This window comes from Micromys minutus (genome assembly GCF_963924665.1).
Source record: "Micromys minutus genome assembly, chromosome: 1".
Lineage (NCBI taxonomy): Eukaryota > Metazoa > Chordata > Mammalia > Rodentia > Muridae > Micromys > Micromys minutus.
In genome coordinates this window covers 229,259,739-229,281,363 of record NC_137969.1, presented here as the reverse complement: position 1 = coordinate 229,281,363, position 21,625 = coordinate 229,259,739, and the positions used below count along the sequence as shown (strand labels likewise).

The 21,625-nt window shown below is 42.4% G+C and overlaps 1 protein-coding gene and 1 pseudogene across 6 annotated transcripts in view; both read left to right on the top strand.

Moving 5' to 3' along the window:
- LOC308418758 (acylphosphatase-1) overlaps positions 1-21,625 on the top strand; it is a 46,437-nt gene that overhangs the window by 10,040 nt on the left and 14,772 nt on the right. For 2 of the 5 annotated variants that reach the window (XM_080914247.1, XM_080914248.1), the window contains exon 3: positions 1,887-2,280. In XM_080914247.1, coding sequence (XP_080770373.1) covers positions 1,887-2,102 — 216 coding nt within the window. In that variant the 3' untranslated portion in view covers positions 2,103-2,280. Of the gene's footprint in view, positions 1-1,886; positions 2,281-3,810; positions 3,869-4,963; positions 8,262-11,598; positions 11,695-12,939; positions 13,026-13,779; positions 13,885-14,568; positions 14,642-21,625 lie in introns of those variants that run through there. The other 3 variants (XM_080914245.1, XM_080914249.1, XM_080914246.1) reach the window with 3 other exon arrangements.
- On the top strand, positions 10,553-10,767 carry LOC308418776 (small ribosomal subunit protein eS28-like; annotated as a pseudogene). Its single transcript has one exon. The product of its transcript is annotated as a small ribosomal subunit protein eS28-like (transcript).

Sequence of the window (21,625 nt, the reverse complement as noted above, 5' to 3'; positions counted from 1 at the left end):
TCTGAGAGGAATGGGGAGGCGGCTCAGTGGGTAAAGGCACTTGCCACCAAGATTGGTAGACGAGCTTAACCCCCAGGACCCAAATGGTGGAAGGAAGGAACAGACTTGTGCAAGCAGTCTCCTGACCTCCATACTTTTGCTATAGTCTGCCTGCCCCACCCCATAAGGGTAAGTGTAATTAAAGAGGAGGAACATCATTAAGAAAATTAACTTAGGGGCCTGGGTAGACAGCTCAGCAGCCCATACTGTTCTTCCAAAGGACCTAGGTTTAATTCCCGGAACACGCATGGCTCATAACCAACTCTGATTCTAGCTCCAGGGCACCTGGCACTGCCCTCTTCTGGACTCCGTGGGTACCAGCACTCACACAGTCACATATCATTGCTGGGAAGAGACACCATGACCAAGGCAACTCTTATAAAGGACATTTCATTGGAACTGGCTAAGAATTTGAGTTTCAGTTCGTTATCATCATGGCAGGAAGCATGGCAGCATCCAGCAGACATGGTGCTGGAGAAGGAGCTGAGAGCTCTACATCTTCATCAAAGGCAGTAGAAAACTGTATCACAATAGACAGAGCTTGAGCATAGATATCACCTCTAAGCCCCACCTCCACAGTGACACACTTCTTCCGACTTGGCCACACCTAATAGTGCCACTTTCTTGGGCCAAGCATATACAAAAAGAGGGACCTACCATAGGCAATGCCCACAAGAGATAGAGCCTTCAATGAAAAACCCCCAAACAAAGGGAAACATCCGATTTTTATGTTCTTTCAGTATTAGAGTCTTGTCAGTAAGTTATTTTTAGTGATTTAGTTTAGGTTAGCCTACAAGATAAAGAGCACTGAGGAACGAGGTACTGGACAGGACTGTGTATTAGGGGCTATGAGTTACGAGGCTACAACACAGCATGGCTTCTTTACTCTTGGTCCAGAGAGAGCTGCAGCAGGGACATGACCTGATTTCTCCAGGCTGCCAACCTGCTCTCTTAGAGCAGCCCGTGTCTCCCACGGGCAGGCCCATGATCTAACGGGAAAGGCAAGTAGAAACCTGATAGCTACGGAGCCTCGTGAACCCTGAAGGCTCTGAGGCCTCGCAGCTGCTTCCCTTCTCCACCAAGTGTGACAGAAAGTGGGCTTTGGATGCAACATCAACATGTTGGGTTAACGTTCCTCCACAGTAAAAACAATGCTTGTGTTGCCCGGGAGATTGTGAAATCCTGTGTAATGATCTTTAAAGATACAATGGATCCCTTCATCTGGATTTGTTTAGGTGTGGTCCTCGCTAAAGGCAAAGGGAAGGATCAAATAACTTGAAGCTTTTTCTGTTTAACACACCCACAGGATTGCTGATTAGAAGAGAAAGTGAGGCTTGTGGGTATAGTTTAGAGCTAGGGTGCTTGCCTGCCTCAGCAACATGTATGAGGCCCCAGTACTGCAAAACCACTTTATTTGATTAGGCATGAGGCTGCACGCTGACAATCCCAGCACTCAGAAGGCAGAGGCAGGATGATGGCTGGAAGATGATTTCTATCTAGGCCAGCCAAGGCTGCATAAAGAGACTGTCTCAAAGAAATGAGCAAGCGGTAAGCATTAGGAAATCATTCTGAAGGCATCTTTTGGGGGCTCGCTGTAGTGCTAACCCCAATTACTAAGCAATGGAGAACACTAAAGAATTCAAATGTTGGGTTTTGTAGAATAAAAAAGGGAAATGGACTCAAGTGGCTAAAAACCAGCCAAGAGATCCTTTGGTGCCTGTTTTGATTTTTCTGGACAATGTCAGATTAGTTTCAGTGGTTTGCTTCCTGGCCAGGATGCTGCCCACAGAGCCTGCTCTCTCTTTGTTCTGTGCAGTCTCACGTGCCTCTTTCTCTTCTTCCTTTAGGCTGAGGGTAAAAAGCTAGGTTTGGTGGGCTGGGTTCAGAACACCAACAGGGGCACGGTGCAAGGACAGCTGCAAGGCCCTGTCTCCAAGGTGCGCTTTATGCAGGAGTGGCTGGAGACCAGAGGAAGTCCCAAATCGCACATCGACCGGGCAGACTTCAACAACGAGAAAGTCATCTCAAACTTGGATTATTCAGACTTCCAAATTGTAAAATAATGACACAAATTTTAATTTTCTTTTCAAAATAATCTCACTCCTTTTTTTTATCGATAGATAAAAAAATAGAACTACTCTGTGCTCAGTATTAGAATTTGTTATTATTTTAGTTGCATGTTTGAATGTTACCAAATATTACATGTATGATGAAATGCAAATGTGTACAATGCTAACCAATAAAAACACATTAGAATCGTATGCTTACATTGCTTGTTTTTCTTTAATCGTTAGTGAACTTTTGGGCAGTGTGATGTATTCAACCCTGAAAGGAAGATTGTGAGGTAGCTTAAAGAGGTCTGAAAGAGAAGTGACTTTGAGTCATTTCTTTAAGTTGTTTACACAGGAGACTTCATGTATAGTAAGAGCAAATGCCACCAGGTTGGGTTGTTAAGTGTTCGATGATGTGTTGCACTGATTACTTTTGGTTTTCAATCTTTTGTAACACCTACTGCGTTCCTTCTCCTAGGGTTAGAAATTCAGATAAAGTAGTTCTAGGCTGGACTGCCCCTCCCCTCATTTGTATATCTAAACCCTAACCCAAGGACCAATCCCATTGGACTGCTGACTCCAAGAACAGTGTGAGACAGACAGCCACACCCAAGAAGGAATCCTGGCGCTCCTACTTGTCCCAGAACTGAAAACAAAATAAACACCACCCCCTACTTAAGCCACCCAGCCTGTGGCCTTTTGTCTTGAAGCCCTGGCAAACTGAGCAATAATCAGAAGTTTGCTTCTTTGGCTCCAGAAGTCTGATTTGGTTTGGTTAGTAATTAAACAAATATATACTTATTCTAAAATTAGTCAAAAGTTCCTCTAAAGGGAGAAGGGATGGGTGCTCAGCAGTTAAGGGCACTGTGTGCTTTTCCAGAAATCCTGAGTTCAATTCCCAGCACCCATATGGTGGTTCACACAGTCTATGACTCTAAGACCAAGGGATCTGATGCCCCCTTCTGGTGTGCAAAGATACAGGCAGACAGAAACCTATACACATAAAATACATTTTTTTTTTAAAGTTTCAGGGTGGAGGGAAAGGAGGTTTCAATGAAACTGAGAAGACAAAACTGAGGATTGCCTAATAATTCAGTGGTGGTTATGGAGTGGGGAGGAAGGGAAGGAGGGAGGCACCCTGATGTGCTGATTTGCAAATTAAGAGAGTTGGGTGTGTGGGCACACCTTTAATCCCAGCGCTTTACTTGAGAGGCAGAGGCAGATGGATTTTCATGAGTTTGAGACAAGCCTGATCTATGAAGTAAGTTCCAGGGCTGTTACACAGAGAAATCACGTCTTTAAAAAATAAAGAATGAGAGAAGGGGGGGGCGCTTCTCCGCTCCATATGGAGCTCCAGCTCCATAAAACATTAATTTTAAGAATGCTCTGCATTCATTCCCTGAATATCTACTTGTCACCAGGACACAGCAGTAAACAAAACAAAACCCCTACTTTCACATAGTTCACAATCTAGCGAACAAAAACTAAGGACAAAAAAGATATGTGTGGAGCTAAATATCGGAATATGTAAAGAAGACGTGAACCAGAAGGGAACAAAGTAATAAAACTCACTAGAAACCGCCTTTCACCCCATTGAGAATTAGGCTCAAGAACTGGAACCAGCCAGGTGAAGGGAAGCACAGCTTGGCCACCTTGGCGCCTGCGCACTGAGACGTCGTGCAGAAGCCGGCTCGCGGCGTCTCGGAAGCGCATGCTCCGGAGCGAACACCCGGCGTTGGAGGTGGTTGGTCCGTGAGAGTTGATGGAGGAGATGCGAGGTGAAGAGGGAAAGCACGGGATAAAATATAGTCCCAAAAGCTTGTCTAACTGTACCGGAGCAGTGGCGGCGGCCGCGGGCCTGTCTGGTGGGGTCCGGGCTTCCCCCATCCCCGGAGCGACGGGGCGGGTGGACTGCGCAGGCGCGGCCCGGCCTGCACGGGACCCCGGACTATCTCGACCCCAGAACTGCGGTGTCGTCAGAATGCTCGTTAAACATTAACCCTGTTTGCCAACGGCTGCTAAATGCTTTGTCTTAGAGAGCAATAGTATCTCCGGTTTTCTCAGACTTTAAAAAAACAGCCTTGCCACGGGCCACGCTGTTGTCGCTTAAGAATGAGACCTTTAACGACCTAGAGTCAGGGTTTGTACAAGAAAATTTGACATCTGGCTCTGACCACCATCACTTGTTATTGCCAAGCAGTGTTCTGGGGATATAAAAGTCTGAGAGTATCAATATAAAAATAGATTAGTAGTAAGGGCCTTTCAGCAAGCTTTTGAGCAACACAGGAGCAGAATTTAAATACCAAAGTTTTACTTTTCCCATCCCCCACCTCTTCCTGAGAGAGTAATCATGATGATAGTGATCGCTTAATGAGTCTTCTTGATACGTTTGACTTTTGAATTCGTCCCATTGTTTTACCTTCCTACTTACAGTGTCTTAGAAAGGCAAAGATTTTTCTAAAAGCCGCGGTTTATTGTGTGAAGTATAAATGTTATGAAACTAGCTTAGGCTTTTTTCATGAAGAATTTCTAGCTAATGTTTCTTAGCTGAGTTTAATTTAGGCATCTGTTTTTAGTGAAGTGCTTAGAAATTTGGGTAGTGTCTTTACGGGTCAGCTTCCAGCACAATTATAATTTCACTTTAGGGCATTCATTTTAGGAGCAGCGAAAATGATGAAATTGTGATTGCTTCTTTGGGATGGAAGGCCATTAGAGCAGGCATGAGTTTGGTGCACTATCTAGAAGCCAGAAGTAAGCTTCTGTTTCATGTTTTGGTTTAATACTTTATTTACCTCAAACTGTAGTTCTTTGTATTAGTGGAGAGAAGCGATATAACTGAGGTTTGAGTGTGTGTTGTGTTTTGTTTTCCATAGGTGGTTATTTCCAGTCAGAGAAGGGAGCCAGTGTCTGCTGCTCTCTCTACAGGTCTCCCTGCCATGATCAGGTGTCTGTCAGATGAAGTACAAGCCAAGTTGCGTTCCGGTTTAGCCATAAGTTCCTTAGGCCAGTGTGTTGAGGAACTCACCCTTAACAGTATTGATGCTGACGCAACATGTGTGGCCGTCAGAGTGAATATGGAAACCTTTCAAGTTCAAGTGATAGACAATGGGATTGGGATGTCGGGGGACGACGTAGAGAAGGTGGGAAACCGGTATTTCACTAGTAAATGCAACTCAGTACGGGACTTGGAGAAGCTGACATTTTACGGTTTCCGAGGAGAAGCCTTGGCAAGCATAGCCAACGTGGCTAGTGCTGTGGAGATTTCGTCCAAGAAAAGCTCAACATTGAAAACCTTTGTGAAGATGTTTCAGAATGGGAAAGCCCTCACTGCCCGTGAGGCTGATCTGACCAGACCAAGTGTGGGGACAACAGTAACGGTCTATAACCTGTTTTACCAGTGTCCTGTGCGGAGGAGAAGCATGGATCCTAGACTAGAGTTGGAGAAAGTTAGGCAGAGGGTGGAAGGCCTCTCACTTATGCATCCTTCCCTCTCTTTCTCTTTGCGGAATGATGCTTCTGGTTCCATGATTCTTCAGCTCCCTAAAACCAAAGACATATGTTCTCGATTTTGTCAAATTTATGGATTGGGCAAGTCCCAAAAGTTAAGAGAAATACAGTTTCAATATAAGGAATTTGAGTTTAGTGGCTACATTAGCTCTGAAGCCCACTACAATAAGAATATGCAGTTTTTGTTTGTGAACAGAAGACTAGTTTTAAGAACAAAGTTGCATAAACTTATTGACTTTTTATTAAGAAAAGAAAGTATTATATGCAGGCCAAAGAATGGTTCTGCCAATAGGCAAATGAATTCAAGTCCTCGACACCGCTCTGCCTCGGAACTCCACGGGATATATGTAATCAATGTGCAGTGCCCCTCCTGTGAGTATGATGTCTGCTTAGAGCCAGCCAAAACTCTGATCGAGTTTCAGAACTGGGATACCGTGTTGATTTGTATTCAGGAAGGTGTAAAAAAGTTTCTGAAGCAAGAAAAATTATTTGTAGAATTATCAGGTGAAGATATTAAGGAGTTTAATGAAGATAATGGTTTTAATTTGTTTGGTACAACTCTTCAGACACATGCGTGTGCTCGTGAGAAGTGTGACCAGAGCAGTTTCCAAGAAGCATGTAATAATATTTTGGATTCCTATGAAATGTTTAATTTGCAGTCAAAAGCTGTGAAAAGAATAGCTACTTTAGAAAATAAAACCACACAAAATTCTGGCAACTCAGAAACTATCAGAAAAAAGACAGTGGACTCGTTGTACACTTATGAATCGGATGCCCTGGACCATAGTAAAACAGAAGAGTTTGCCTTATACAACAGCGACAGTGCATACTTGGAAGCCAGGGTGTCAGAAGACGAGGTAGCCAAAGTATCACACTCTGGAGAAAATGAGAAATGGAAAAAATCTTTGTTGGAAAATAGGACTTCAGAAAGACCACATGAAACCAGTCCAAAAATGTTTTCAAGCCCCATTCAAACACATCATCTTCTTGAGCATGAGGCAGGTCTAGAAATACAGACAATAAGTAGTACTGTTAATGTCATGGCTGCCAACATTCCCCAAAATAGTGAAATTCAGAGTCAACTGGAGAAGTTTAAAGATGCTCCTGAAGTGGGGTGCCAACCTCTGCCTTTTGAGACAACATTATTAAGAGTACAGGGTAATCAAAGGAAGAAGGGAAGAAGAAAGAAGGAGCCCAGTAGTCGTGGAAGAGTAAATGTTTTTAGTTATGGACAAGTTAAATTATGCTCCACTGGCTTTATAACTCATGTGGTACAAAATGAGCACGCTAAATCAACTGAAACAGAACATTCATTTAAAAATTATGCTCGACCTGGTCCTGTAAGTGCCCAAGAAACATTTGGAAATAGAACACACCATGCAATTGAGACTCCAGACAGCAGTGATTTAACAAGCATTTTAAGTAAAGAATCCACTCAACTGCCCAACAAAAGAATTTGCAGAGCAAATGCAGGCTATGGAACTGAGAACAAACCTGTAGCAGCAGATGACAACATGGCTCTTTTTCAAGAAAGCTCTAAATCACACACTGATACGTCCTCCTTTCCATGGTGTAGATACGTTTCTGGCGGTTGTAAGAAAAGAGAGAAGATGGGTTCCTTCAAACACATAGTCCATAGGAAGCTAAGCTTGCGTTCACAAGTAGGGTCTTTAGAGAAGTTTAAGAGGCAGTATGGGAAGGCTAACAGTTCCCGAGATACAGAAGAGGACATTAACACTGAAGTCAGGACCCATCCTGATCCTCACAATGAACCCGACGTTCTTCTGAAAGACAAGATCCCCGTGGATATGTCTGATGGTTGTGAGGTCACTACTGTGGAGCACAGTGATACTTGTCGACCATTAAGTTCCATCCTGTACCCAGAGAAGTTTTCATTTTCCAAAGAAGATGACTTAGAACAGATGCCTCATTTGAGAGAAAGTCCTATTACTCTGGCAGAATTATCTCACTGTAACAGAAAACCTGATGTTGAAAAGTCCACTGAATCACTGGCTTCTAAATTATCCAGACTAAAGGATTCTGAAAAAGAGATGCAAACCATGGAGATGACAGGCCATACTAGTGAACTTCCAGATTCAGATCCCAGTCAGAAAGATACTAGTCAGTGCACTAGGTTAGACTTACATTTTTGTGAATTATTAAAAAATAAACTTGAAAAAGTAGAGAGTGACGGGCTTCCAGTGCCAGATTCTGCCACAGAGGACGATGCCATCAATAAAAATAGTGTACTATGTTCTAACAGTATAATGGATGACACAGAGAAACCAGAAACTTCTTTGCTGTTACCCTGTAATGATTCTAAAATTGGCAGAGATTCAGATGTTCTTATCAGAGCTTCAGAGCAACAAACTGGAAGCCCTGACTCTGCCAGTAGAGCAATGAGTCAAGTAGAAGATGGCACCGGCAGCCAAGGTGGTATCTGTTCCCAGAGCGATGAATCTAAGGCAAGATCTTGTTCTGAAAATGAAGAATCAAATACCTACAGTATGAATTGGCAGCAGCATTTTGATGCAACCCTGGGAAGAATGGTTTACATCAACAGAGTGACAGGACTTAGCACATTTGTTGCTCCTACTGACGACATTCATACTGCTTGTACTAAAGATCTGACAACCGTGGCTGTGGATGTCCTACTTGGGAATGGTAAGTATGCAGTATTCATTGGCATGAAATGTTTTTGAAAAAGAGAATAGTGTCCAAAGAGCAATATAATTATTGTCCATAGAGATGACCTCAGCAGATAGCACTGGAAGGCTGTGTTTTTGGGGGTGGGGGTTGGGTTGAGAAATAATGACATAGGGTCTTGCTATGTAGTCCATGCTGGCCTCAAACTCTGTTTGTAGCCAGTCTTGAACTCATGGTAGCTTCTGCCTCTAGATTCTATAGAATTAAAAGTTTGTACCACAACACTCAGCTTCTGAAAGGCAAATTTTAAAAAATTCTACTGTGTTTAAGGCATATCAAAATTCACTGGGTTTAACAATATTTAAGTATAAGAATTTAGTTGGTGATAAAAATGTGAATGTATTTACATGTGTCTAAGATGTTTATGTGTATAAGAGAGAGTGGGAAACTTCATTTTAATAAAATGGTACATGGTTAATGGCTAAAAGACCCACAGTTTTCATCTACCCTGTTTTCCCTTTCTTCCCAAATATACTTGTAGAAATTGCCTTTAGAGACATGACTGCTTCCATTTGATGTTGGAAAAACCTTTACTCACAAGTTTCCAATAAGATCAGCGCAGTATGATTTTATGAGCTTCCCCTAGAATGTAGGATTTGGCCAGCAGTTTTCAAAGTGTAGGCTAGCTAGGTGTCTTCATAACTCTGTTTCAAATGTACTTTACTATACTGTGTATATCAATCCACTTGCTATGCTTCTGGTGTAAGAAGTTGACAATGATGTGGCTCTCAGGTCACACCACAAGGCAACATCAGAGCCTGCTCTAGGACTTGGGGTTCTCAGGTTTCCAGCAACATTAAAAGTGACATTGTTTTGGCAGTGTGTTAGAACCAGATGTTGGGGGACAGTAAAGCTGATTCCCATCTGGCTATAATCTCGGCTTTCACCAGCAGGATAAACATTAAATATGCATCCCTGTTAAAAGTCTCAAATGCTGTAAAAGAATGTAAATTGTATGACTATAATTGCAAATGATAATGTCTTCTTAGCATAAATATTTCTAGTTGGAGGCTCTGATTTACTTGAGGTTAAATAAATCCTTTAGTGTTCATTTTTTTTCCATAAGGAAAAAAAATCACTATTGTAACTTCTAGAGAATGTAATAGGAGGAGATTTGCTCTCAGGATTGTTCTTGATACTGTCCAGTTGCTCTGAAGGCATCTTTATGTGCTTCTCAGTCTAGGTCATATGTACTGGTTTGTATGTGCTGAGCACTTATCAGAGAGGAGCATCTAAGACAGCGGCACCTCATCTTCCTGAAATGTAACTGCTTCTGATTCAGTGCCAATGAATAACTGGATCACATTTAACTGTGGGGTGGTTGTTGCCAAAACAAAGGGGGGAAACCTTAGCTGCCATATTCAACATAAACATCTGCTCCTGTTAAGTAAATTTAGATGTTGAAACTTCTTCAATCCATTTAACCATCTGGATTACCATATCTTACGAACTTTTGAGAATCCTGTTAAGTCAGGTTCCAAATGAAAAATAATTTTGGTATCAAAACAAGTTCATTAAAAAGGTGGCACCTCACACCCTCCATTCACTTGGAAGTGACTCTTTATAGTGGGGCCTCAGGACATGGTGGACCCACAAGAAAATGTAAACATGCAATAAACTACGAAGGGACTAGTAAGGCTCTGTTGATCCTTAACACTTGGGAGGTGGAAGCAGGAGAATTAGGAATTAAGGATCGTCCTCAGGTACATCTCAAGGCCAGCTGGGCTACATGAAACCCAATTTTTACTATTTAAAGGTAAATTAAGAGTAATGTCATATCCTTAGCCCACGGGATTTTCTCTTTAAGGATGTCTTGTTTTTCCAGTTCAGGGCCTTCTGCATAGTAAATACTTTACCACTGAGCTACAGTCCAGCTCAGTGTCCTTTATTATGATTTATACAACGTTATCTTAGCTAATGTCTTGCTTTAGTTTTAGCCTTGTCTTTTTCAAGTAATAGTTCTTTTATATGTACGCCCCTCCTTTTTTACTTTTATGTGTGTGAGTATTTTTGGGTGCATGTATGTTTGTGTACCATGTTCGTGCCTCATGCCCATGGAGGACAGAGAGGGCATTAAACCCCATGGAGCTAGAGTTACAGTTGGCTGTGCGCCACTATATAGGAGCTTCAATTGTACCCAGATCCCCTGGGAGTGCAGCTGGTGCTCTTAACCACTAAGCCACCCCTCCAAGCCCCATGTTTCCCCCTTTTCAAAACTGTCTCTGGCTCTCCGCCAGATCACCGCCATCATGGACACGAGTCGCGTGCAGCCCAGCAAGCTGGCTAGGGTGAGGTAACCAAAGTGCTGGGCAGGACCTGTTCTCGGGGACAGTGCACGCAGGTGCGAGTGGAATTTATGGATGACACCAGACGCTCTATCATTTGAAACGTCAAAGGCCCCATTCGAGAGGGTGATGTGCTCACCGTATTGGAGTCAGAAAGAGAAGCTCGGAGGTTGCGCTGACCTTGCTGCTGGGCCCTGGATATCCACAACCCAGCCCATGACCTGCAACTGTTGAATAAAGCATTTGTATTAGTTCTTGTCTAGAAAACAAAACAAAACAAAACAAAACAACAACAAAAAAAACCCAAAAAACAAACAAACAAAAAAAAAAACTGTCTCTGTTTCTAAGACTCAAATGTGCTCTTCCTGCAGAAAGATGGTTGGAACTAGGCAGTATCTCCCTATACTTCGGTGTCTGCACCTCTCACCGGCTCATCTGTCTTTTTGCACCCATTCAGCATTTGTTGCTTGTTACAGTGAGGGAGGTGGTTTCTGACTTCTCAGCCTTTCGGTCTATTAGGAATAGCTCTGTAATACAATGAAACCACGCTTACAGTAGGGACATAGGTTGTGGATAAGGGACATAAGTTGGGAACTTGTTAAGTCTGCAGTAGTTGTGGGAATCATTAAGTACAACTGTGTGTCTGACAAGGCTTTTCTGAGTAACTATACCTTGGAGGGTGTTTAGCAGCGCCCTCCTCCCATCTGCTGGATTTTGTAGCAGAACCATTTACCCAAAATATGACCATGAAAAATGACTCAAGATATTGCCTAAAATGCCTCCCACCCACACAGCTTCCTCCTTTCCATCACTGAGAATCACATTCATGAGTAAAGAAACAAGGCATTAATGTAAGTTAACAGATAGTTTCATTGAAACTTCTGAGTTTCTGTGAAGGGTTTAGGAGTCTACCTGATGTCTTTAGTGTGTAGAGAAGGCGATTTTACATAATCTTTAATACTTTACTTGTATATTGAGTTCAAACTTGTAGAGTTTCCTTTTTTGCTTAGGGGTTCAGTACAGGTGTCATCCTTTTAGAAGCGACCTTGTTCTTCCTTTCCTCCCAAGAGCTCAGGAAGAGAGGACCACGCTGAGACACAAGAGAGGTGAGTAACGGCAGAGGCTTGGAGACACTTAGAACACACCGTCCACGTGGTGCACAAGACAAAGCAGTGTTGCATTCTGAAGCTTGATCCACACCAGCTGTGCCTCAGGAGCCAGGAATTCCCCATGGCTCTGTTTAACAGCAGAGCTAAGTAATTCAGCACATGCATTTAGATCAGAAATTGCTTTTCCAGACTGGAGGTTCGTTCAGGGTGATTATGCATAGGCTATGGTGTCTGTGACTGGGAAAATGTTTTTTTTTTTTTTTTTTAAAGATTAAATTTCTCCATATTTCAGTAGTTTGATCTTTGTAAAATTCTTTGGAAAAGAAAAGCTAAAGAAATCTATTACTTTGTTGTTGTTTCTTAAATAGATTATATTTTTACCAAAGGCAACAAGAAAATTTGAATTATAATTTGTTTCTGGACACATACTTGGAAATATTTTTTTTGAAGACTTACTTAGTTTTGTTTGTGTGTGTGGGTATTTTTGCCTGGATGCATGTATTTGTGCCACGTGCACGCAATGCCCTTGGCCAGAGGAAGGTAGGTTCTCTGTTGGAGTTACAGATGGTTGTGAGCCACCATGTATGTGGGTGCTAGGGACCAGACCTGGGTCCTCTGCAAGAACCTCAGGCCCTCTTAACCTCTGAGCCATCTCCCTGGGCCCCTTCAACATTGTTATAGTCAATTTGGAGAAAAACTATGCCAGAAGATACAGTAATAATACTAGTTTTAAAAGTAGCATCAGGGGCTGGAGAGATGGCTCAGTGGTTAAGGGCACTGGCTGCTCTTCCAGAGGTCCTGAGTTCAATTCCCAGCAACCACATGGTGGCTCACAACCATCTGTAATGAGATCTGATGCTCTTCTAGTGTGTCTGAAGACAGCTACAGTGTTCTCACATACATAAAATAAATCTTAAAAAAAAAAAGTAGCATCAAGGTTGAGTTTGTTTGCGCACACACACCTTTAATCCCAGCACTCAAGAGGTGGAGGCTGTTGAATCTTTGTAGGTTTGAGGTTTGCCTGGTCTGCATAGTTCTAGGTCAGCCAGAGCTACATACTGAGACCCTGTCTCCAAAACCAAAAGAATAACATCTGAACAAATACAGGAATATAAGATACACTCTGGCATTTGTGGAGTGTGGGGATACTGTGTCTAATCTTTGGTCTTGAGGCTGTTGCTCAGTAGAAGAGGACCTTCACTCTCTTCTGGGCTTGGATGGCAGCTGTCCGTTTTGTCCTAGATGCTGTGGATGCTGCTGCTGTCAGTGAACCACTTCAGTCTTTGTTTTCAGAATGGAACAATCCAGTGTTTGCCCGATACCCAGAGGTAGGTCTGCAGTACTTTTTCATTGTCTATTTTTAAATTCGGACTTGATTTAAACTAAGTATGGGCATGCCCGAGTATATGAATTTATAATTATGAATGGAAAGGAGGCAGATTTCCAGATGATTTACTTGAATATTAGTGTTTAATGTAGAGAGAAGTCAGCATTTTGGAAAGGTCAGGAATTTTGGCTTAAGCATATATATTCAGTGTAAAGAGTGAGTGTGTTTGCTCTGTCTGACAGAGTGGTAGTAAGTTGTTACCATTCAACAAAATATCACTGCATCTGCAGGAGCAGGTCTGTGGGTCCTGACAGTGTCCTTTCTTTGGTGTGTTGTCACAGCATGTACTGAGTGTGGTACTGAGTGGGTAATGGACAAGCGTTTGACTACTGATTTTTCATTTAAAATGCCTTGAAGGGCTTAATCATGGAGCATAGACAAACTGTTCTGGAATAATGCTGGGTTTTGTTGGTGTTCATAAGAAATTCGTTAGACAACTTATTTGTAGAGCGCTTTGGATCTGTAGCTTTTCTACATCTATCCTGTCTCTAGTAGGATATATGAAAATGTTTGTTTGGTTTTACTTCTCTCAGTGCTGGGAGCTGATACTAGGTCCTGTGTGCTAGACAGTGCTGTACCACCGACCTATGTATTCTAAGCCCCTCCCCATGAGAATTCTAATGGATTTTGAAATCATTGGTAAAACAGTTCCACAGAATTAAAAATTAAGTTTTGTCTTTACTGGGTCTTTCTAGGTTGCTGTTGATGTCAGCAGTGGCCAGGCTGAGAGCTTAGCTGTTAAAATTCACAATGTATTATATCCCTACCGCTTCACCAAAGAGATGATTCACTCAGTGCAGGTAAAAGCAACACTGAAAGCCACAAAATGCTTAACATAGACTAACTTTATGATATTTAATTTTTGTTGTTGTTTTTCAAGACATGGGTTCTGTGTGTAACTTTGGGTATCCTGGAACTCACTATGTAGACCAGGCTGGCCTTGAGTTTGCTTGCGAGTGCTGGTTTGTTTGTTTGTTTAATGAGACAAACTGTATTAGTCAAGGAATGTTGTATTATGCCTTTCTAGAGGAGCAGAACTAATAGATGAATACATACATATGTACATATGAGTACATACATACATACATACATACATACATACATACATACATACATACTTGTATGTGTGTGAACTTGATACAAGCTGAAGTTATCACAGAGAAAGGAGCCTCCTTGAGGAAATGCCTCCATGAGATCCAGCTGTAAGGCATTTTCTCAACCAGTGATCAAGGGTGGGAGGGCCCATTGTGGGTGGTGCCATCCCTCAGCTTGTAGACCTGGGTTCTATAAGAAAGCAGGCTGAGCAAGAAAAGGTAAAACTCAGGCAGTCAGGTTTGTGACAAGCACCGTTACCTGAGGAGCCCTCTAGCTGGCTCCTCCATGGACCGTGGGTGGTAGCACGTGGGGTATTGTCTTACCTTTATACAGGTAAGCTTTTGCTAATTTTTGGTTAGAGTCACATTCCCTGTCTCCATGAATGGCAGGTTCTCCAGCAAGTGGATAACAAGTTTATTGCCTGCCTAATGAGCACAAGGCTGGACGAGAGCGGCCAAGCAGGTGAGCATGGGGTCAGCCTCACTAGTGAGCCCATGTGCTCTGATAGCTGCCTTTCAGAGTGTTTGTGGGGTACAGCAACGTGTGGGATACAACTTAAAATAACAGATAAAGGGCAACTGACCTAACGTGAAAGTCTGAAGCACGTTTTAAAGTACATGAACCTGTAAGTACATTGACATGCACATAAATAAGATACACAGTAAGTTCTAGTCTTTTGAGATGTAGCCCAGGATTGTCTCACACATATGGTGGTCCTAATACCCCAGCCTGACTGCTAGGATGGCACAGGCCTATATCACACCACACCTGGTTCATTAAACTAATAAAAGTTCACTATTAGTAGTAAACTAATAGTAGTACTAGTAATAATTGCCTTAGAAGTGAAGAAAAAGGTGGGCAAAAGGAGAATTTTTTTTCTTTTTTTTTTTAAAGAATTATTTATTTACCTTTATGTAAAGGAGTACACTGTAGCTGTCTTCAGACACACCAGAAGAGGGCATTGGATCCCATTACAGATGGTTGCGAGCCACCATGTGGTTGCTGGGAATTGACAGGACCCCTGGACAAGTAGCCCCTGAGAATTTCATTTTCTACTCATTTAAAATATCTTATACTGTAGACTTTTTAGTGTGTGTGTGTGTGTGTGTGTATGTGTGTGTGTGTGTGTGTTTGTACACATACACATGAGACATGTGGAAGCCAGTGGTAACTTAAGGCGCCTTCCTACATTACTTTCCGCCCAACTTTTTGAGACAAGTTTCTTGTAAGCCTGAGGCCTACTGTCTCTGCTAGGCTGCTACCCCGCAATAATACACCTGCCTGCCCCAGCCTTCCCCATTGCTGCAGCTGCGAGTATGCGATTCAGGTTTTATGTGGATGCTAGGGATCCAAACTCACATCTCCATGCTTGCACAGCAAGTGTTCTCCCACTGAACTCCCAGCCCCCAACCCTGTAATGACTCATGTATGTATACACAGTTGCTCCTCTACATATGGAGAATAAAGAGTAACCGTGGGTATCATGTTCATGGATGCCATTCATCTCCTTTGAGGCAGGGTTTCTAATTTGCCTGGATAGCAAGTTAGGCAAGACTGGATAGCCAGGCATTTTCTTGGCTCCACCACTCCAGCTTTGAGATTACAAACACATACCACCATACCAGGCATTTTTACATGGATTCTAAGGCTCTAACTCAAGTCCTTGTGCTTGCAAGGCAAGTGCTTTACCCATTGACCCATTCCCTCAGCTCCTTGTACAGTGCTTTTATCTACAGTAATAAGTTGATGTAAATTTATATAATGTGTTTTGCTAGGTTTATCAAGAGAGATGGCTTGGCTGTGAAGAGCACTGGCTTCTCTTACAGAGTACCTGGGTTAGATTCCCAGCATCCATATAGTGGCTTACAGCTGTTTGTAACTCAGGTCCTAGGGGATCTGACGCTCTCGGCCTTCTTGAGTACCAGCCTTGCTTGTGGTGCACAGATACATAGGCTAAACATGCGTGCACATAAGTTAAAAAAATTTTAACAGAATCAGTTCATGACTTGCTTTAATGAAAGAAAGTTCCTATATAAATCATTCAACAAATATTTGATGCCTATTGTTTGCTAGGGACTTTACCAGGCTCCAGGGATACAACGATAAGAAAGCATAATTATGTCAGAGGTACAGATAACCACACAAACACATAAAAATGTATAGTAGCTCTTAATGGAGAAGTAAAAGGTGGTGTAAGAGCTGATGTTGGGAATTTTGGTTTTGTCAGGAAGGTCAGCAGACCTTGGCAGAGTGAGTCTGGGTGTAAGCATGTCACGTAAGTAAGGAACTAGTAATTCCCTCTGTCAGGTGGAAGCAGGGCTGTCAGCCTGGAGATGAGGCTGGGAAGGAAGTAGCAGGCACATACTAAATGTTAGCTTCAAGCTTCGCTGTGTCCCAGCACTAGCTAGAAACAATTTGTTATATCATGCTGAGTTTTGGGACTGTTCTAGTTACAATATGGAGAATGGACTGAGTCTCTGTGGAATTCAGGACCCCACACGGACAGTTCAGATACCCAGGGTCTAGGAAATAATGGTTACCTAGGATCAGGGTAGAGAAGGGGAAAGTGAAAACATTAGGATTGAGTGTGCATTGTGTGTAGATGGACAGTCCAGCACTCAGAAGACTAAGGCAGGAGATGCATGGCTAGAGTCTAGCCTGTGCTACCAGGTGTGACCTCATCTCAAAACAAAACAAAGAAACAAAAAATGTGGATACTTTGAGAAAGCGGAGATAAAGTCAACAGAGTTGTTGGTGAATTGTTATGGGAGAATGTCAAAGATAATGCCTAGTTTTCTGATCTCTATGACCTAGTAGACAATGTTGCCAGACTGGAAGAGCTGGAGCAGGCTGGGAGGATAGAAATCACAAGTCAGTCTAAACTCTCTTTGAAATGTTAAAGAGGAGGCAAGAATGGGTATAGATCTGAGTGTTCTGACCAGGTGATGTAAATTTGAGTTGTCAGCTTAAAGTTAGTTATTGACTTAAGTTTTATCTCCTGGAAATAGCCTTGAGTTAGAGTAACACCAGTTGACTAGAAAGGCTCCGGCAGAAGAGGCTAGAGAGAGAATGACGCTGTCCTACTGCACCTAGGACCTCAGCCCAGCTGCCGCTATATTGGGCACGGTTCAGTGTTGTGACAGTGGAGACTTGGCACTGAGAGCCGTCTGAAAGAAGAGCTGGACAGAAGCCATCGCTGCTGTGAGGAAATCTGAGGCCTGGAAGGGAGTGACCAGCAGAGAGGGGCAGTTTTCCTTTTCATGAGAATTTGAGCGCAATCACAGTTGTCTGCCTGGTCTGTGGTCTTCCCTCAGTTTCAGTTACCCACAGTCAACCAAGGTCAGAATAGTAAGTGGAAAATTCCAGAAATAAGCAACTTATAAGTTTTAGGTTTCACCCTACTCTGAGTAGTATGATGAAATGTCCTGTCACCTCACTGTGGTCCACCCAAACTGCAGATCACTCCTCTGTCCATATGTTTCTGCTGTGGACCCTAGCTGCCTGTTACTCAGCCGCTGAATACATTACCAGATTAACTATATGGTATCAAGTCCTGTGCCCAAGGAAACGTTATTGTACTTAATGATGGCGTAGAGCACAGTAGAGATGATGCTGGCAGTTTTATTGGCGCATATTGCTATAAGCGTGTTATCATTATTTATGCTTACAGTGCTGGGCTTGCTGGACAAGCCCTCCCATCACTGTGCTGCACCCCTGGCCCTGCCCTGTTCTACTATTGGTTATTGTTACTCTCTTGCGTACCTGACTCACAAGTTAAACTTTAGCATAGATTTGTAGATCTAGACAAAAACAGGCAGTTTAGGGCTTGGTACAGGAGTTGGTTCTCTCCCACTACCATTTGGATCCTGGAATTAAACTCAGGTCTTCAGGCTTGGCAACAAGTATCTGACCTGCTGAGCCTTCTTTGCAGCCCTGAAGTTTTGATTGCCTGAAATTCTGTTAGCTTTGGGATATTAAAATCTCAGCCAGTGGCACCCAGGATGAGTGTAAGCTCAGAAACAGTGTCTTCAAAGAAACAAAGAAGACCACTAAACTTCTCTTGAGGGTTTATATTTATTGTTGGGGTTGCTACCAAAGAGTATTCTTCAGATTCTTTTGGAGGGGTGTATTTGAGACTGGGTTTCTCTGTGTGGAACTTACTCTGTAGACTAGACTGGCTTCCAACTGAGGGCTTCCTGCCTCTGCCCCTCAAGTGCTGGGATTAAAGGTGTGCGCCACCACTGCCTGACCAGACTCTTTTCAGGAGCAAAACCAGGATTTGAAAGTTCTCTTGAAGCTGAGGATGTAGCTGTGTTGGTAGCATGCTTCCTGGCGTGGATAAAATCCTGGGTACAGTACCCAGTACTGCATGTGACTGAGCGTGATGAAGCACTCCTCTCAGCTGGCACCCTCCTCAGCTAGATAGCAAGTTCAAGGCCAAATATGAGTGTTTTTATTTCTAGTCATAAATATGCAACCTATTCCCACATTGACTTATTTTAATTTTTATATTTGTTTGTTTGTTTTATTTTTGTTTTTGCTTTTCTTACCATGTAGCTCTGGATAGCCTGGAACTCTCCATGTAGACCAGGTTGGCTTTGAACTCAAGATCATGTGCCTCCTGAGTGCCAGGGTTAAAGATGTGTCACCACTCCTAGTTGATACTGACAAAAAACATGGCTTTCGTGTGAATAAATTGTCTTCTGTATTACTGCTCCACTCAAGAAATGAAAAGCTCATAACATTGACTAGCAATGGAAAGATGAGCAGTTCTTCCGTTAGGTACAGGTCTGATTTCGTGTTTCTGTTCTGGTAATTTGTGTTGGATGTTAAGGCCACGCCCTCGAAGGGTATGGCTTATTCTATTGTTTTGCTCAGTGTTCATCAGAAAAAGTGGCTGCTCTTTCTAGCCTCTAAGAAAGTTAATAGTTAACATGGGGTATTCCTGTGTTATAGCTATTGTCAGGAGTCGGCTCTAGGGCCTGAGGAGCCTTAGTAGAGTGTCTGCTCATAAGCAGAAGAACCCAAGTTTAAGGCCTAGAACCCACATCAAAAAATTTAAGATACTATGTTAGAGTATGATAAGAAAATAAGAAAACAAAAATCCAACTCCGTTTCTATTCTTCAGTTTTAAATGCATCCTAATATATGTAACAAAAAAATTAAAGCATATTTAAAGTCAGGCAATGGTAGCAGCACATGCTTTTAATCCCAGCCCCCAGAGGGAGACAGAGGCAGGCAAATCTCTGTGAGTTTCAGGCTAGCCTGGTCTACAGAGCAAGATCCAGCACAGGACCACACAGAGAAAACTCTTGTCTCAAAAAAAAAAAAAAAAAAAAAATCAAAAAACAAAAAGCCCATATCTAAAGAGAACAAATGAAAACCAAATATAATCTAGGTGGTAGTGACACAGGCCTTTAATACCAACACTCAGGAGGCAGAGACAGGAGGATCTACATGAGTTCAAGTGCAGCCTTATATACAAAGTAAGTTCCTAGACAGGCAGAACTACACAGAGAAACCCTGTGTTAAAAAACAAAACACAGCACATTTATGTAGATGCCATCATGAGATAAATTGCTCTGTTTCCCAACCTCAAAGTGATTAGTATATTAATAAGAGAAATTTTGAAAAAGCTGAGTGTGCTAGCTGGCATGCACTTTTAATCCCAGAGGCAGAGAAGTAGAGAGACAGTTGAGTCCCTGGCCAGAGAGCCTAACGGACTTGATGAGCCCCAAACTAATGAGAAACCTTTTTTAAGAAAGATGGGGGGGGTCCTAAAGAACAACACCTGAGACTGACCTCTGGCTTATAAACACATGCACAGCAGAAAGTTTGTGAGATGAGAGGTGTTCAATTGGTAGAAGGCTTACCTATCAGGCAACTATAACTGCAGCCAGCCTGAGATACCAAGAATCTCATTTGTTTCCTTTTTCTTAAATCTTGGGCTTTCAAGTCTGTGAGTCTGTTAGTCTCTCCCTCAGTTTCATTTCTGTAGCTGATAAAACACACTGACGAAAATCAATTTAGGAAAAAGTTTATTTTAGCTCACAACTCCGGATTACATTCCATCACTGGAATTGGAAGAAGCTAGGCGCATCCCACCCAGAGTCTAGAGAAGAGAAAGGAGTGCAGGCATACCGTCTGCTCAGCTTGTTTTGTCTGCTTGTCCAATTGAGGCCTCAAACCCAGGGCACGGTGCCCCATACTTGGAGGCAGCTGAACAAAGACAGACCTGTACATTGTGCCCATAGACCAGCCTGCTTTGGACAGATTGAGACTTTTCTCAGTTGACAATTAAACTGTCAGAGTCATAGAAAAATGTTTCATCTTTTAATAGAAATAGGAAAAAGACACTTTCTATTTTAATCAATTCAAGAGAAGAACTTTTATTTCAATATGATTAATAACAATAAACTTCAATCTAGTAGCCCAAAATAATATAAATGCAGATTATAAAAGGTAATGTCATGGAGAATTGCTGTCTGTGAGATGCCCCTGTAGGTGTGACTTCCACACCCTTTGCCTCCTTGCTTGTATTTGAAAGTCTGAAGCCCTGCTCTTAAAAGTGAGGCCTGTAATGGGAGACATGGCTCAGTGGTTAGCAGCACATACTCAAGAATTCTGTTGCCAACACCCACATCAGGTGGCCCACAGCTACCTGTCACTCTACCTCACGGGGAGCAGGTGGCTTCTTTAGGCACCTGCTCCCATGTGCAGTCATGTACACTGGCATCTACACACAAACATACAACTACACATAATTAAAAATATTTTAATTAAAATTTATTTTACTTAAAAATTATATATGTGTGACTGTATGTATGCATGTGTGTCACGTGTGTGCAGTACATGTAGATACCAGATGAAAGCTTCAAATTTTCTGGAACAGGAGTTATAGACAGTTGTGAGCTCCCATGTAGGTGTTGGAAACCAAACTCTCATCTTCTGGAAGATCAACAAGTGTTTTTAACTTCTGAAGTATCTCTAGCTCCTAAAAGTATGGCCAGTAGACAAGACCATCTGGGTGTGTGTTAGAATTGTAGAAGCTTGTACCCTTTGCTGACTTCTTGTCCTGCATTTGAGGATATTTCCAGGTGACAGGTTCACCCAGGAAAGTTTGGGAAGCTCCAGACTAAAACAGCTACAGCTGTAGTCTGGGAGTAGACACAGTGAGGGTCTGTTTTTCTGCAGCCAAGGAAATCATGATTTTTACATCCTTACATGGCTAGGAAAAAACAAAAAGACTTCTTGACAGAGCCACCTTCTATGCAGTTACTTCAATGTCCATAAATAAAGTTTTATTGGAACACGGCTATAATGGCACAGATTGTCTGTGGCTGCTTTGGCTCAAAACAAATTGTTGAGTAGTCATGACAGCATTTATTTAGCCTAAAAAGCATAAGATATTTCCTTTCTGCCTGTTGGTAGAAAAAAATGTTCTGC